A 19,064-nucleotide genomic window follows, 5' to 3' on the forward strand; every position below is an offset into this window, starting at 1 on the left:
ACTAGTATACATTGTACACGTTTTTATGGATTTCTATAAATTAATAATTTTTAGGTGAACCACAAAGTTTTTAAAGGCTGAAAACCATGAAATCAAATATCCAAGAAAAAATACAACTTTTCCTCCTCTCAAAACTGGTTCTTGAATTGTTTTTTCATGTAACATAATCAAGATGTAGACTGTTGGTCTAATAAACTTAGCCTATTGCACTTTTTTATTTGCTTTATTTTGATTAGATATTGTCTAACATAAGAAACAAAATGTAATTAAAAAAAAAATTGCCAACTGTTACAAATGAAGTATGAAAGTGAACCTTTATGTGATACTCTTGTAACATAATTGTATACCCAAAACACAACAGAACATTACTGGAATTTACTATGTAGCATGTAATATAATCAAAGTACATATGGTATGGCTTTTTCCATGTGACAACCTGAAGATTTGATAAAAATACATAAATATGCAGCTCATCAGATTTTGTGGTGTAAGCATTTAATTATTGATAGTAGATTATGTCATCATTAAATAGATCAGATAAAAAAGTTATAAAGTCCATTTTGTATCATTACATCAGTATCTGATATTTCTATATAAAGTATATTTTTCATTTACTGTAAAATTTACCTATTTTGACTAATGTATGATTTATTGATTACCAGTTGTAGAATAGACTCACATATATATATATAAAAAAATAGGACCCAAAGCTCACCTCATTCTTAAACCAAAGGAGAAGGTCTTTAAAGGACCCAATATTTCTAGCCTATATTTCAAATTAGGGTTTATTGACTAATATCACATTTCATAATAGCAAAAGCTTTAGAAGAAAAGCTGTACAAAAACAGTTCTATAACTCTATCTTGTGTGTCTTAATCAATTTGAAACAGTTTTATATTTTCAGACTATGGTTAACAGAAGAAACATAAGTATATATTTTTTATTTTCAGGCTATGGTTAACAGAAGTAAAAGTAAAATGTTATGTCTTCCTATCATCATGTCAACATGGTTATGTAGTTATATGAACACAGTAGGGGAGGAGTCAAGAGAGAAACCATTAAAGATGCTACAATTTTTACAGAATATAAATCCTACAGAGGGGGAAGTTCATTTTACCGAAAGGTATATTAAATCTCAATCAGAAACGATTTTGAAGATTAAATCTTGCTGAAAATCTTGCTGAGGGAAAAGGCTACTTTTACTGAAAGTCATATTGTAATTCCATCAGAAATTACTGAAGATCAAATCTTGCCGAGGGTGAAGTTGGTTTTACTGAAAAGTATATTCTGTATATAATTGTTGGATGATTTTGAAGATCAAACCTTACTGAGGGGAGTTATGTTTATAATCACTATCCATCTTATAAGTTAAGAGACATTTTGGTATTGTTATGTTTGTCTGTTGGGTACCATGAACTCAAAACCTTCTACTAATTTTACAGTTAACATTAGATGATACTGACAGTATTTCATATACTTTATTTATTGTGTAGCTGTACACCTCCTATTTATATGTGTTTTAGGTCTTTAAGAACGTGATCTGATAAAGTTCCATTCTTTAAAATTTTTTTTTTTTTAAAAACGATAAAAATGGCAAGTACACAACTTTATGTCTTGTGGATGAATTAGTGTAAGTTTGAATAAATTCTTTATGTAATTTTCATGGAGTTTTGAGATTAACATATATACGTGATTTACCTGAGGTAGACAATAACCATGAAGCAACATGATAGAGGTAATAGCTAGAGAGAGCTGGACACTTTCAGGAGACACAATTGTATGAATGTGATCAGAAATGTTTGTTACCCAATAATTGCAATTATTCAACCTTGTTTAAAAAACACTCACTGTTAGATTAATTTTTTTTTGCTGTTTCTGTCAGTGGCTGTCTCTATATACTTTACAACTTTTTGTTGTGACCTTATATATAAATAACTTAGTTACTGGTGATACAAAACTTCCAATTGTCATTTTTACACAATAGATACAAACAGAAATACACAGTTTTCAGAAACAATTATGAAGAGGTTTTGTTAAAGTCCATACTGTTAATTCAGAAATTATTGCGTGCATTTATTATTGCAATTTTGTCATTTTAGACTAACATATGATTTTAATTTTTTTGCGAAATTGAGAAAAATCCAGTTTAATTCATATAAAAAAAATCAAATGCGAGTTTTAATTATTGCAACTATAACCCAGTCGCTTTTTTGGCAATAATAAAAATATGGCAATAATTTTTGTATATACGGTATTTAGATTCACATTTAAATAATCATGAATTGATGAAGCAGTGTTTAGTATATTGAACCTTATATTTTACAGATCGCACTTGATGTCAAATATCCTGAGGAAAATTGTCAATGATATTCTGCCTGTTAACATGAAGGATAAGACAAATCAACACATACCACTTAAACTGTTACCCTGTGAAGTTCTAGACAAATGTCTCAAGAATCTATTCAGTAAAGGCTGGATAGATATGCAGAGTGTTTATACACTGGAACAACTTCTCAACCTCTGTGGTGGAGATTGGTTCGGTGATAGGACAGTTATGGTAAGGGATTATAAAATGTACAATTTTATAAAGAAAAAATTATCAATATGCATTTAGTCTTTATTAAACACTAAATTACACTGTTTACATCCTTTGAGGGATGAAAGAATCAAATATTTTTTAACGGCCAAAATTATAGGATTGGAAGGTCAGAATTTTTTTTTCAATTTATTTTTTGGGCTAGACGCTTGAAAATACTGGTTTCTCACCATATATGGATCCAGTACCCTACATTTGGCTTTGGAAATCACCATTTTTAATCTTTCAATGAACAAGGTTTTAAAGAAGATTAATATTCTTTGTTTTATGAAATGAAATAGTGGTTACAACTACTGGTATATTGGTGCAAATATACTAAAGAAATCCTAAAAATTAATATGATCTGAGCTCAAATAGTGGTCATTTTGGAAACCATTAAAGCTCTTTTCATAATGATAGCAAGACAAAGGTTTGTTTGGCTTGCTTGCTTTGTTTGTATCAATGTTTGCTCCAGCATTGTAATTAAAGTTAACATAATACAACATAAAAAGCCGGATTTAAATTTGCATATATTTAAATTTGATTGAACATAATCAAATTATCTGATTTACCTATATTCAGGTTTGACTCTGCCTACTTACTGTATATTGTTTGCAGATGCCAATGTTGATGACAATGTGTGAGCAAACATTTATACAAACAAACCAAGCAAGTCAACCAATTGTTTGTCTTTCTAGCATTATGAAAAGAGCTGTAACACTGTAAAAATGGTGTTTCCAGTCATGTCAGTGCATTAACTCTTGAACTGTACAACCAAAGCTTTTAAAATTTTAATATGTTGTTACGGATGACAAAATGAAGGTTCTATAATGACGATTTTGACTTTTACCATTCAGGAGTTATGGTTCTTGAAAGATTAAAAAATGGTGTTTCAAGTCATGTCCATGTATTTACTCATGAACTGTTCAACTAAAGCTTTTCAAATTTAAATATGTTGTTACTGATGACAATATGGAGGACAAGCTCAATAATGTAAGAAGGAATTTGTTTAGAAGACCTAAACAAAGTCTTGAGTATAGTATATGCTATATTATAATGAAGTATATTTCTGTTTTAGTGTATGTTAGAAGGAAGTCGTTTAGAAGACCTGAACAAAGCTTTGAGTATAGTGTATGCTATATTTTATATGGATTTAGAACCACTGACCTTAAGTCTGATTCTTCATACCATACCTAAGTTTCTTCAGACATCACAACATACAAACCTTCTGACAGACCCCAGGGGTTATATACTGGCAAAATTATGTGTAATGTGTATAACATCAGCACAGACAGCCAAGACAGCTGAAAAAGGTTGGTCTTCAGTCACAATCATAAGGTGACATTATTTGCATATTATATATATATTAAAGTGAAAAATGACAACTGGAAATATCTGGAAATATTGCATTTTATTTAGGAGAATTTTATTCAGTCTGCAGTTTTTATACGAACGCAAAATTTGAAAAAATTTTCGTCGTATATTGCTATCACGTTGGCGTCGTCGTCTGCGTCGTCCGAATACTTTTAGTTTTCGCACTCTAACTTTAGTAAAAGTGAATGGAAATCTATGAAATTTTAACACAAGGTTTATGACCACAAAAGGAAGGTTGGTATTGATTTTGGGAGTTTTGGTCCCAACATTTTAGGAATTAGGGGCCAAAAAGGGCCCAAATAAGCATTTTCTTGGTTTTCGCACTATAACTTTAGTTTAAGTAAATAGAAATCTATGAAATTTTGACACAAGGTTTATGACCACAAAAGAACGGTTGGGATTGATTTTGGGAGTTTTGGTTTCAACAGTTTAGGAATTAGGGGCCAAAAAAGGGCCCAAATAAGCATTCTTGGTTTTCGCACAATAACTTTAGTTTAAGTAAATAGAAATCAATGAAATTTAAACACAATGTTAATGACTACAAAAGGAAGGTTGGTACTGATTTTGGGAGTTTAGGTCCCAACAGTTTAGGAATTAGGGGCCAAAAAGGGACCCAAATAAGCATTTTTCTTGGTTTTCGCACCATAACGTTAGTATAAGTAAATAGAAATCTATGAAATTTAAACACAAGGTTTATGACCATAAAAGGAAGGTTGGTATTGATTTTGGGAGTTTTGGTCCCAACAGAATAAGGGGCCCAAAGGGTCCAAAATTAAACTTTGTTTGATTTCATCAAAATTGAATAATTGGGGTTCTTTGATATGCCGAATCTAACTGTCATGTCTGTGTATGTAGATTCTTAACTTTTGGTCCCGTTTTCAAATTGGTCTACATTAAAGGGGCACTAGCTACGATATATATAAAAAAATAAAGTATGATTTTTTTTTAGATCAATCATTAATCAAATTGGAATAATGAAATAATAATTTGCTTTTAGCAATCAATTTCCTTTAATTTTGTTGAAATAAGCGATTAAACATAATTTTTGACTGATTCACTTGCAAGTGAAAACGTCATCATCATTCTAACCGGTATTCATGTGAACTTCAAGTTAACCCCTAGCTAGAGATTGACAACGCATGCATTGTACGTGTACTGGTTATTTAAAGAAAAAGAATGTCAACAATGAAAGTGAAACTACGGTAAATCATTTGATTACTAATTCGATGCACATAAAATCATTCTTATATGGTTAAAAACAATGAGAAACATCTATTTTTAATCTATAAAATAAAATCAAACAGACCTATAAAAATGCAATTGCACGTGTTGGTTTAATCTATTCGTATTTTTATTTTTGTTTACATCGCTTATATGGTCATCTGAGGTCAAATCGATAGTTAATTAGATGGCGTCTAGACTAAAATACACACGAAACGAACCTATATATTATCTACCCCATGCTCTATAAACTGTTTATTTTAGACTTTTGATAGTTTGAATAAATGTTTTACATTGTTATAAACCAAATATGAGAATTTGAGTCAAATCGGTTACAATGAATTTGACAGCTAGTGCCCCTTTAAGGTCCAAAGGGTCCAAAATTTAACTTAGTTTGATTTTGACAAAAAATGAATCAGTTAGGTTCTTTGATATGCTGAATCTAAAAATGTACTTAGATTCTTGATTATAGGCCCAGTTTTCAAGTTGGTCCAAATCGGGGTCCAAAATTAAACTTTGTTTGACTTCATTAAAAATTGAATAAATGGGGTTCTTTGATATACCAAATCTAACTGTGTATGTAGATTCTTCATTTTTGGTCCTGTTTTCAAATTGGTCTACACTAAAGTCCAAAGGGTCCAAAATTAAACTTAGTCTGATTTTAACAAAAATTGAAATCTTGGGGTTCTTTGATATGCTGAATCCAAAAATGTACTTAGATTTTTTATTATGGGCCCAGTTTTCAAGTTGGTCCAAATCAGGATCTAAAATTATTATATTAAGTATTGTGCAATAGCAAGTCTTTTCAATTGCACAGTATTGCGCAATGGCAAGAAATATCTAATTGCACAATATTGTGAAATAGCAATTTTTTTTTAATTAGAGTTATCTTTCTTTGTCCAGAATAGTAAGCAAGAAATATCTAATTGCAAAATATTGTGCAATAGCAAGATTTTTTTTTAATTGGAGTTATCTTTCTTTGTCCAGAATCAACTTAAATCTTTGTTATATATAATATACAATGTATATTCACTTTTTACTACCAACTGATATTAAATGAGTAGTTATTGTTGCAAACTCCATTAGAAATTTTAATTGAGATTAGTTTTGGAATAAGGGAAAGGGGGATGTGATTAAAAAAATTGGGTTCAATTTTTCTCATTTGAAATTTCATAAATAAAAAAGAAAATTTCTTCAAACATTTTTTTGAGAGGGTTAATATTCAACAGCATAGTGAATTGCTCTAAGAGAAAACAAAAATTTTAAGTTCATTAGAACACATTCATTCTGTGTCAGAAACCCATGCTGTGTCAACTATTTAATCACAATCCAAATTTAGAGCTGAATCCAGCTTGAATGTTGTGTCCATACTTGCCCCAACCGTTCAGGGTTCAACCTCTGCGGTCGTATAAAGCTATGCCCTGCGGAGCATCTGGTTCAACATTGTTAGCTTTAATTAAACAAGATAAAAGATAAAAAGGAAAAAAAGGAAAGAAAAGGATCATTCTTGTACTTGTGTTTATAGTAAAAAGTTAAAATTTTCACTGAATAAACAACTTATAATTAATTTTATCAATTCAGAGTAACTTTGATTAATTTCTATCATAATATTTTTTTGTAGTAAAGCTTTTTCATTTTAAAAAATTATTTTCAGATATAATGTCTCACTTAAGGAGAGGAAGAAAAAGATCAAGAAAGGAAATAGAATTAGATGTAAGTCACCAGTTAAGAAGTTGAACAAGAAAAAAATATGGTGACTTACAAGTTACAAGTTCAACCAACCCTGCCAATAATAACAAGATAACCTTATGCATCTCTTATACATGTCAATCTCTTATACATGTCAAAGTCGTCATCTAGCATACTATCTAATGCATCTCTTATATGTGTCAAAGTCGCCATCTAGCATACTATCTAATGCATCTCTTATATATGTCAAAGTCGTCATCTAGCATACTATCTAAGGCATCTCTTATATATGTCAAAGTCGTCATCTAGCATACTATCTAAGGCATCTCTTATATATGTCAAAGTCGTCATCTAGCATACTATCTAATGCATCTCTTATACATGTCAAAGTCGTCATCTAGCATACTATCTAAGGCATCTCTTATATATGTCAAAGTCGTCATCTAGCATACTATCTAAGGCATCTCTTATATATGTCAAAGTCGTCATCTAGCATACTATCTAAGGCATCTCTTATATATGTCAAAGTCGTCATCTAGCATACTATCTAATGCATTTCTTATATATGTCAAAGTCGTCATCTAGCATACTATCTAAGGCATCTCTTATATATGTCAAAGTCGTCATCTAGCATACTATCTAATGCATTTCTTATATATGTCAAAGTCGTCATCTAGCATACTATCTAATGCATCTCTTATACATGTCAAAGTCGTCATCTAGCATACTATCTAATGCATCTCTTATACATGTCAAAGTCGTCATCTAGCATACTATCTAATGCATCTCTTATACATGTCAAAGTCGTCATCTAGCATACTATCTAATGCATCTCTTATATATGTCAAAGTCGTCATCTAGCATACTATCTAAGGCATCTCTTATATATGTCAAAGTCGTCATCTAGCATACTATCTAATGCATCTCTTATACATGTCAAAGTCATCATCTAGCATACTATCTAATGCATCTCTTATACATGTCAAAGTCGTCATCTAGCATACTATCTAATGCATATCTTATACATGTCAAAGTCGTCATCTAGCATACTATCTAATGCATCTCTTATATATGTCAAAGTCGTCATCTAGCATACTATCTAATGCATCTCTTATATATGTCAAAGTCGTCATACTATCTAAGGCATCTCTTATATATGTCAAAGTCGTCATCTAGCATACTATCTAATGCATCTCTTATACATGTCAAAGTCGTCATCTAGCATACTATCTAATGCATCTCTTATACATGTCAAAGTCGTCATCTAGCATACTATCTAATGCATCTCTTATACATGTCAAAGTCGTCATCTAGCATACTATCTAATGCATCTCTTATACATGTCAAAGTCGTCATCTAGCATACTATCTAATGCATCTCTTATACATGTCAAAGTCGTCATCTAGCATACTATCTAATGCATCTCTTATATATGTCAAAGTCGTCATCTAGCATACTATCTAAGGCATCTCTTATATATGTCAAAGTCATCATCTAGCATACTATCTAAGGCATCTCTTATACATGTCAAAGTCGTCATCTAGCATACTATCTAATGCATCTCTTATACATGTCAAAGTCGTCATCTAGCATACTATCTAAGGCATCTCTTATACATGTCAAAGTCGTCATCTAGCATACTATCTAAGGCATCTCTTATACATGTCAAAGTCGTCATCTAGCATACTATCTAATGCATCTCTTATACATGTCAAAGTCGTCATCTAGCATACTATCTAATGCATCTCTTATACATGTCAAAGTCGTTATCTAGCATACTATGAAGCTGATAGGGTATTAATGTGTTTAAAAAATGATTTTAACTCTTTTGATATCTGTTTAGAGGTATTTAAATTATGTATGTGAATTTCTAGTCTGAGGTCAACACACCTAAAAGGGGAAACCCAACATGTATTAGCCAAATTAGTAGGTGTAGGATAAACTTAGAGAATGTTATACAATCTTAATTGAAATTGGAAAGAGGGTGATTGACTCTTTAATGTACACCATCTCAATCATTAGAAAGTGTTAGACAATTTACTTTGTTATTTGGTTGAAAAAACCCTGTTCATGATAGAACCCTACATGTTTAACCAATAGTTAATTGATAACAAAAAAGAAAACTAACATGATTCAAAATGCTATCTTCCCTGTTGGTCTAAGATTCACAACTGCCATTTCAACCATCATTCTTAAAAAGAAATGGGAACTATAGCTTGAAATATAGTTTGTATTCACTCTAAAAATTAAAAAAAACCAATTATATGAAAATTTTAGGAAATGGAAGAGCCAGAATGTCGTCCAGTCAAACGTAGTAAGACAATGGAACCACAGTTAACGTTAGATGCAGAAGGATTTAACTTTGGTTAGTATATAGGGGAATGTAGGGACTTCTTGTTTTACTGCATATCAATTCAGCTTTAATGAAAGATAACTGATAATATAGTCTATTTTCTTATACGATTCAGACTGCACCAATAAACACAGTTTATTATCATTGATTATAATAAAATCTTGATTTTATTATTAAATGTCTTTCAAAACAACAAATGGTAGAAAATGGATCAAAAATTGTTTTTTTCATAGTAATATTCACATACCAGGGGGTGAACATAAAACATAAAAAGATGACAGTTATATTGAAAAATGCTTGACAAGGCAACAGAACAAATAATTCACCAACACCTGACTCCTCTGATTGATAAACACTCAAACATACATACAAAGACATACAGTAATTAGAAACTTGTGGTCTAGATAACTTGACTTGATACAGGCACAAAATATGATGGACATAAACCAACTTATCATGTCTTACAAACCTGTCCCTTTGCCTATCTAGACCATTTGGTGTAAAACTTAAACACACAATAAAAAAACAAAATTGTGCAACTTCTATCAGGACACCCACAAGCTTAGTCAGGGAAACTGAAGCTACCAACAGATTGACCACTCACTGAAAGAAGGAATTCAAGAAGCATGTTATTGCTCAATTATTTATACAAACATGAATTTTCAGCCTATTGGCAAAATGATAAGGGATTGAATGATGTATTCAGAATCTGAGTAAATTGTCACTTATATAGAAGTTTAACTAGAACTGTATGTATTAGGAGAGTCCAGCACACAAGGTAGGCCTCTTTGTATGGAGTGGGGTATTGCCCCTTATTTATATTAACTGGAATGTGCTGCCCAAATAATTTTTCATAAGTCTGCAAATCTCCACTTTCTAAACAAATTTCTGAAAAGGTATGTCCTGTTTCTTCTTTTAATAATGATAAAGATTTTTTTTAAATCCATGATGAATGGCATGAGAAAATTATCTTGGCTGTCCAATATTCTCTATTTTCACTACCAACTGTTACAGTAGTTCAATTGTTAAAACTTGCTTATAATAACCTTGATTTGCATCAGACTGATAATTAGTCAGTTATTTTGATTTTTGGAGATTTTCTTGGAAATTTTAATTGAAAACCTGTGTAAAGGAAAATTATTTACTGCCTACAGAATTATTTGCCTTTGACTTCTATGAAAATAAAAAAAAAGTACTGGGATTAAATCTGTAGAAATATTTGTTTAAAATATTTACTGAGGGCAAACAAGAAAGTTACATGCGTTTAATTATAGAAATGTTACATTTTAAAAGTTAAATCTTGCTTTTAGCCTTGAATTAATGTCAAGTAACTTGTATGTTTTAAAAAAGGTATTGTATTTTGATACATCTTTTAGGAAGGTAAATCCAGAAAAACACTTCATACACATAAAACTTATAATGTGTTGTTTCCATTTTTAATACAAAATAAAATACTGGTAAAAACAAAATAGAAAGTTAATCAATAGGAATACAAAATGAACTTTGTTAAATTTTGTTAATTATTTCACCAATACATGAGAAAGTTTTGATGAAAGCTTATTTTTTTGTAACATTTCTAATCCTTTCCCAACAGATTTTAACATTATTCCACATTTATTTGGGAATGGTATCAGAGTTAAAAGTTTGGTGGAGGTTTAATACGATGGAAGAATTTGAAAAAAAGAATTTTAAATAAAAACTAGGTGGTCCAGTGAAAATATATTTTTTATTCAAGTTAAATTAAAAAATTGCATGTTTCACATGTTGATGCAATACTCCAACACATTTTGTATTTTTAATGTACGTTTGACATGAAGTTAAACTATATCTGCAGTGTTAATGCACAGACAAAAATGAGCTGCATGTTTAAGAGAAATCACCCTTATGCAAATGACTATCAATACATCTGTTAACCTATTTTTGGTTGAAAAAATCTCTACAGAAAGTCTGAAACTGTTTGAAAATTTAGTTGCTATAAGAACCATACATAACTGACCCAAATTATTTATTTCGTATTTGAATGTTCAAAAATCAATGAATGTTTTATAAATGTACATGTATACCTGCACTTGCATCAGATGGGTTTCTTTCTGAAGCAGCTCTCATCTAATATAGATAATTTTATATATGAAAATCAGACAGAATACTATAAGTTGTTGCTAGTGTTCACTTTTGAAATATAAAAGTTTTTTTTTAATTAGGACATTGAATTAAAGTTGTTTCCTAGAAATGAAACATTGTTGGTCACTTTATATCTTTTGTTCTTAGTATTTACAACATATTTGTAAGCTAACCTAAGATTCTTAGAGACTTATGTACAAGTTTAATATTAAATTTATTTGCTTGTTGAATTTTTTTTTTTTCTCATCTTAAATTTTCCATTTAATACCAGGACATATAAATGTTTGATTTGTCAAAAAGTAAAGCATATACTTGTTTCTACAAAGTAAAGTAAAAGAAACTTGGGAGCAGTGTTGTCTGCTGTGGTGGCGTCAAATATGTATTAGTCTGTGATTATCTCACTTAATCAGGAACCACTAGTAGTAGGTTAATGATATTTGGTATGCAGTTGTATTAGCACAGGAACATCTCATTTATCATAAAGATTAATTGGCCCTGCCCCCTCAGTCATGGTCAATTGACTTTGAAAGTTTTGCTTAGTATACATGTTAAAGTTTGTGATTAGGTCAGTTTAAGGGAAACCATTAGTGGTAAGTTAATAGTATTTGGTATGCAGATGTATTAGCATTAACACAGCTCATTTCCATGAAGATTATTTGACCCCACTTCAGTCATGGTTCTTTAACTTTGAAACTTTTACATAGTTTACAAGTTTAAGTTTGCGTTTATGTTAGTTTAAGGTTTATGTACCCTTCTGTAGCCATTTTTGTACGAACTTTTCAAACCTCAATTGTATCAAAACTAAAAATATAATAAATAATAGAGATAGGCCATTTAGTACATGTTCCAAGGGGAAACTTGATGCAACGCATTATTTTTTACTGTTTCATTGCATTTGATAGAAAAAGAGGACTTTGTGGCAAATAAATCAAGATTTTTATAGAAAATCCACAGCCTTTAATACAGAGATTTTTGTTATAAAATTTGAAACATAAATTACTCACTTGATTTTCTATGATGTGCTAGTGTTTAATTTTTACAAAAAGTTCTAAGTAACCTGTAAATTCCAAAACACCTCGTGCTGAGTCACTAAAGTCGAGCGCACCCTAAAAGGTGTACTTGATTTTGGCCATATTTATACTTGTCTTAACCAATAGCTACATTTATAAACTTGTTTTAAGGAAATCAATGCTAGCACTGCATGCAATAATCCTATATCTATCAGTCATCAAATTGCCAAATATGAGAGTACAAGGATAAAGGCTGTGGATTTTCTATAAAAATCTTGATTTATTTGCCACAAAGTCCTCTTTTTCTATTAAATGCAATGGAACAGTAAAAAATAATGCTTTGCATCATGTTTCCCCTTGGAATATGTACAAAATGGCCTATCTCTATTATTCATAATATCTGTAGTTTTGATACAATTGAAGTTTGAAAAGTTCGTACAAAAATGGCTACAGAAGGGTACATAAACCTTAAGGATAACTAACAACTTGTTATAAGTCAATGGTAATTTAATAAGCATTGGCACTTCTTATTCTATGGAAGTTATTTGAACCAGTACCTTCAGTCATGGACTTTAAAAGATTTGCATAGTTTACATGTTTATGTATTGCCATTTTAATTTCAACATTTGCATATTGCCATTTTAATTTCAACATTTGCATTTTACTACCAAAATTTCAAAACCGTTTTGCAGAGTTGCTTCAAATAACTTAAAACAAATTAAGCAAAAATCAGGTAATACTACACAATTACAGAATTACAAATGCAAATACATTTACTGAAATTATAAATGAAAATAGGTGATAAGGCTTTGTAAAGCCTGTGTGTTGAAAGTAATGACATATTTGCCTGTATGTAAAGATTGTGTGTTGAGTGTTTCATCATATTTTCCTGTGTGTACAGACTGTGTGTGTTATGAGTATGAGTTTCAAAGATAAATAATGTTTAATTTTGGAAATGTTTGTCAACCAGACTGGTATATTATATAAAAAGATATAGCTTCCTCTTTGCTTGCTTTTTTATGAATTTGTTTTTATTTGTCCTTAACTTTTTTATCAATTGATTTTAGTTCTTATGATTATTTTCAGTATATTTATATTATCAGCACTGTTATTATTTCAAGGAATTTGTTTTTTATTTTCCACAATGAAAAATTGTCAATAGATTGTTAACTGCTCACAAGTCAACATATTTAACTGATTTACAAATAAAATGATTTCCTCAGTAGATAAAAATGTTTTAAAAACTAAAAAAAAATCAATTTTTCTAATTTTAGCCTATCTAATAAACTATTTTCCTGTTACCGACTTTTAACTCCAGAGTTTACATTTTTGTGTTAGAACTTTCTGGTATGCAGTCAAGTAAAAAAGTAAAATGAAGCTACTAATCAGTCAGGGGGGAATTAACTGTTATATGTTTTCTATCTTACATTTTATATAATTTAACAATTATTTTTATGTTCTCTTGTCTAGATTTCTTGACAGCAAAAGAAGATGGAGAGACATCACCAACATTTGATGCTAAAGACCACTTAAATAAGGCACTTGGTAATTACATGAAATTAATATCAATTGAAATTATGTCTGCATTTGTTGTTAATATGCAAAAAACAGCCAAATAGAACAAAGTGGCTATCAAACTCATGAGTCAAAATAAACTCAATACCAATGCAAAACAAGACCAAAAGACATACAACATAGAAAACTAAAGACGGAACAACTCTAGAGACCCACGTAAAGGGGTGATCTCAGGTGCACCAGAAGTATAAGCAAATCCTGTTCCACATGTGGCACCAGTCATGTTGCTCAGTAGAAAAAATGTAATATTATTGTACACATTTTCATCAGTTGACCCAAGGAATACTTTTAGTTTTGTCGTAAACTATTTCAAGAATCTTCTCCTCTGAAACTACTAGGCCAAATACTTCCAAACTTTATTTGAATGTTCCTTAGGGTATCTAGTTTATAAATTGTATCCGAAGTTTTGATCTATCAACAAACATGGTCGCCATTGCTAAAAATAGAACATAGGGGTCAAATGCAGTTTTTGGCTTATATCTCAAAAACGAAAGCATTTAGAGCAAATCTGACATGGAGTAAAAATGTTCATTAGGTCAAGATCTATCAGCCCTGAAATTTTCAGATGAATCAAACAACCCATTGTTGGGTTGCTGCCACTTAATTGGTAATTTTAAGGAAATTTTGCAGTTTTTAGCTCACCTGGCCTAAAAGGCCATGTGAGCTTTTCTCATCACTTGGCGTCCGTCGTCGTCGTCGTCGTCGTCGTCGTCGTCGTCGTCTGTCGTCGTTAACAATTTTTCAAACATCTTCTCCTCTGAAACTACTAAATGGATTTGAATGAAACTTAACATGATTGTTCCTTAGTATATCCTGCACAAAATGTGCGCTTCGATTTTTGATCCGTCAAAAAACATGGCCGCCGTTACTTAAAATAGAACATAGGGGTCAAATGCAGTTTTTGGTTTATATCTCAAAAACGAAAGCATTTAGAGCAAATCTGACATGGGGTAAAAATGTTCATTAGGTCAAGATCTATCAGCCCTGAAATTTTCAGATGAATCAAACAAACCATTGTTGGGTTGCTGCCACTTAATTGGTAATTTTAAGGAAATTTTGCAGTTTTTGGTCATTATCTTGAATATTATTATAGATAAAGATAAACTGTAAACAGCAAAAAAGATCAGCAAAGTAAGATCTACAAATAAGTTAATATGACCAAAATTGTCAATTGACCCCTTAAGGGGTTATTGTCCTTTAATGACAATTTTTCACAATTTGTTCATCATATTTGCTAACTTTAAAAAATCTTCTCCTCTGAAACTACTGAATGGATTTGGTTAAAACTTAGCATGATTGTTCCTTAGATTATCCTGCACAAAGTGTGTGCTTTGATTTTTGATCCGTCAAAAAACATGGCCGCCGTTACTTAAAATAGAACATAGGGGTCAAATGCAGTTTTTGGCTTATATCTCAAAAACGAAAGTATTTAGAGCAAATCTGACATGGAGTAAAAATGTTTAGTAGGTCAAGATCTATCAGCCCTGAAATTTTCAGATGAATCAAACAAACCATTGTTGGGTTGTTGCCACTTAATTGGTAATTTTAAGGAAATTTTGCAGTTTTTGGTCATTATCTTGAATATTATTATAGATAAAGATAAACTGTAAACAGCAAAAAAGATCAGCAAAGTAAGATCTACAAATAAGTTAATATGACCAAAATTGTCAATTGACCCCTCAAGGGGTTATTGTCCTTTAATGACAATTTTTCACAATTTGTTCATCATATTTGCTAACTTTAAAAAATCTTCTCCTCTGAAACTACTGAATGGATTTGGTTAAAACTTAGCATGGTTGTTCCTTAGATTATCCTGCACAAAGTGTGTGCTTTGATTTTTGATCCGTCAAAAAACATGGCCGCCGTTACTTAAAATAGAACATAGGGGTCAAATGCAGTTTTTGGCTTATATCTCAAAAACGAAAGCATTAAGAGCAAATCTGACTGGAGTAAAAATGTTCATTAGGTCAATATCTATCAGCCCTGAAATTTTCAGATGAATCAAACATCCAATTGTTGGGTTGCTGCCACTTAATTGGTAATTTTAAGGAAATTTTGCAGTTTTTGGTCATTATCTTGAATATTATTATAGATAAAGATAAACTGTAAACAGCAAATATGATCAGCAAAGTAAGATCTACAAATAAGTCAATTTGACCAAAATTGTCAATTGACCTCTTTAGGAGTTATTGCCCTTTAAAGACTTTTTTCACAATTTGTTCATCATGTTGACTTACTTTAAAAAATCTTCTCTTATGAAACTGCTGTATCAATTTCAGCCAAACTTAGGCTAAATGAGTTTCAGAGTTTCAGAGTATCTAGTATAAATTTTATATTTCATTTCCTTGTATGTCAAGAAACATAGCTCCTATGGCTAAAATAGAACATAGGAGAAAATGATTTTTTTTTGCTTTTGAAGAAAATAGGACGATTCAAAGAACATTTAAATAAATTGGAAAGCCAAAATAATCATTGATGAGAGATTAAACCAAAAAAATTCAGGTGAGCGATTCAGGCTCTTGAGAGCCTCTTGTTGGTCATTATCTTGAATATTGTTATAGATAAAGATAAACTGTAAACAGCAAAAATGATCAGCAAAGTAAGATCTACAAATAAGTTAATATGACCAAAATTGTCAATTGACCCCTTAAGGGGTTATTGTCCTTTAATGACAATTTTTCACAATTTGTTCATCATATTTGCTAACTTTAAAAAATCTTCTCCTCTAAAACTACTCAACCAAATTCAACCAAACTTCAACTGAATGATCAGTAGGGTGTATAAAATAAAGTTTGTGTTTTATTTTCTATTTCGTCAAAAAACATGGCTGTCATGGCTAAAAATAGAACACAGGGTAAAATGCAGTTTTTCAAGAATCTTCTCCTCTGAAACTACTAGGCCAAATACTTCCAAACTTCAACTGAATGTTCCTTAGGGTATCTAGTTTATAAATTGTATCCAAAGTTTTGATCTATCAACAAACATGGTCGCCATTGCTAAAAATAGAACATAGGGGTCAAATGCAGTTTTTGGCTTATATCTCAAAAACTAAATCAGTAAGAGCAAAAGTGACAGGGAGTCAAAGTGATGAAAAGGTCAAGATCTATCTGCTATGTAATTTTCAGGCTAATTGAACAACCTATTGTTGGGTAAATGTCAGATATAGTTATTTTTTTAGGAAATTTTACAGGTTTTGAATTATTATCTTTAAAATTATAGTAGATAGAAAGAAAGTTTAAATGAGAAAAATTTTCAGCTAAGTAAGATCTACAAATAAGATATAATGACCAAAATTGTAAATTGACCCCTTAAGGAGTTATTGGCCTTTAAAGACAATTTTACACAATTTGTTCATCATATTTGTTAACTTTCAAAAATCTTCTTCTCTGAAAGTACTGAACCAATTGCAGGTAAACTTATGCTAAATGATTCTAAGGGTATCTTGTATAAAGTTTGTGTTTTGTAAAAAACATGGCCGCCATGGCTTAAAATAGAACATAGGTTAAAATGCAGTTTTTGGCTTGTATTTCAAAAACTAAAGCATTTAGAGCAAATATGCTGAGGAGTTTAAGTGTTTATTAGGTCAAGATCTATCAGCCCTGAAATTTTCAGACAAATTGATACTCACTGTGGGGTTGTTGCCACTTAATTGGTAATTTTAAGCAAATTTTGCAGTTTTTGGTTATTATCTTGAATATTATTATAGATAGAGATAAACAAAAATGTTTATCAAAGTAAGATCTACAAATAAGTTTAATGACTAAAAATGCCAGTTGATGCCTTAAGGAGTTATTGCCCTTTAATGATAATTTTACACAATTTTTCATTGTTTGCTAACTTAAAAAAATCTTTTTCTCTTAAACTACTGAACCAATTTCACTTTAACTTAAAACGTTACAATCCTTAGGGTAACTTGTATTAATTTGTGTTTTTTATACCCCAAAAAAACAAAGTTTTGGGGAAGTATATAGGAATCACCCTGTCTGTCCGTCTGTCTGTCCATATGTCTCGTAAACGCAACTCCTCCTTTATAATGGATGGACCAATATTAATGAAACTTCACACAGTTGTAGTACACAACCTGAGGATGTGCATGAAGGAAAATATTTCTGGTCGGAATTATTTTAAGGGAGATAATTGATTTAACTTACGTTAAATATAGCTATAAATGGCAACAAGTCTGTAAGCGCAACTACTCCTAAACAGATTAATCAAAATTGATGAAACTTTACCCAGTTTTTGTACACAACCTGTAGATGTGCATGAAGGAAGATATTTCTGGTAAGATTTTTTTCAAGGGAGATAAGCACAACTCCTCCTAAATGACTGTACCAATATTAATTAAACTTTACACAGATCCAGTACATGACCAGAGAATGTGCATAAAGGAAGATATTCTTGGTCTGAAATATTTGAAGGGAGATAATTAACTTAATTTATATAGATTTAGTTATTTTTTTGGTTTCTACACACTGACTTAAAATATGCAAAGAGAGATAACTCTAATTATTATTAATTTTAAATGTTCTTTCATTTCCTTTTACTTCAAGAAAAATAGCCAATGTTGCTAGGGGTAAAATGCATTATTTTTGCCTGTGAAGAAAATATGACAGATACAAAGAATGTTTGAATGGCATATTTTAGCACACACTGAAAAGCAAAAATAATCATTGATGAATGATTTAAACAAAAAAAATTGAAGGTGAGCGATTCAGGCTCTTGAGAGCCTCTTGTTTTTAAAAGCATGCATAAAACAAAGTTGAGATGTTTGATTAAAAATGTAATATAGGCATGTTGGTAAGTGTTGGTATAAATCATTAGCTTTACCTTATTTTCACAGTCATTAAATATATGAACTTAATTTATCTGCAAATTTATACTTCAACAAAGTAAATGTAATATGTTAGATGCTGTGTACAACTTCTTCTAATGTTATAACTTTATTGGTACTGGTATGTTGAATGAACTGTTTTATATTTCAAAGTTGTTTTTTTCAGTAAATATGTTCCGATTGATGAATGCTATAAGTCAGGAGAGAAGTGTAGGTCCACAAATCAGTTTCATTGTGTCCTTTATAGAAGAAGCCATTAAATGTGGACCACAGTATTCAAGAGGTATCTTGCAGTTTATGCCTCCTCAAATGGTG

At 30.7% G+C, this 19,064-nt stretch overlaps 1 protein-coding gene across 4 annotated transcripts in view; it reads left to right on the forward strand.

Annotated features, from left to right (window-relative positions):
- LOC143065129 (mediator of RNA polymerase II transcription subunit 24-like) overlaps nucleotides 1–19,064 on the forward strand; it is a 49,242-nt gene that overhangs the window by 27,497 nt on the left and 2,681 nt on the right. For 3 of the 4 annotated variants that reach the window (XM_076238498.1, XM_076238497.1, XM_076238500.1), the window contains 8 exons: nucleotides 951–1,123; nucleotides 2,326–2,557; nucleotides 3,654–3,888; nucleotides 6,825–6,883; nucleotides 9,137–9,224; nucleotides 9,973–9,990; nucleotides 13,814–13,888; nucleotides 18,916–19,061. In XM_076238498.1, coding sequence (XP_076094613.1) covers nucleotides 951–1,123; nucleotides 2,326–2,557; nucleotides 3,654–3,888; nucleotides 6,825–6,883; nucleotides 9,137–9,224; nucleotides 9,973–9,990; nucleotides 13,814–13,888; nucleotides 18,916–19,061 — 1,026 coding nt within the window. The remainder of the gene's footprint in view (nucleotides 1–950; nucleotides 1,124–2,325; nucleotides 2,558–3,653; nucleotides 3,889–6,824; nucleotides 6,884–9,136; nucleotides 9,225–9,972; nucleotides 9,991–13,813; nucleotides 13,889–18,915; nucleotides 19,062–19,064) is intronic. The other variant, XM_076238499.1, reaches the window with a different exon arrangement.

The sequence above is a fragment of the Mytilus galloprovincialis genome, chromosome 2 (genome assembly GCF_965363235.1).
Source record: "Mytilus galloprovincialis chromosome 2, xbMytGall1.hap1.1, whole genome shotgun sequence".
Taxonomy (NCBI): domain Eukaryota; kingdom Metazoa; phylum Mollusca; class Bivalvia; order Mytilida; family Mytilidae; genus Mytilus; species Mytilus galloprovincialis.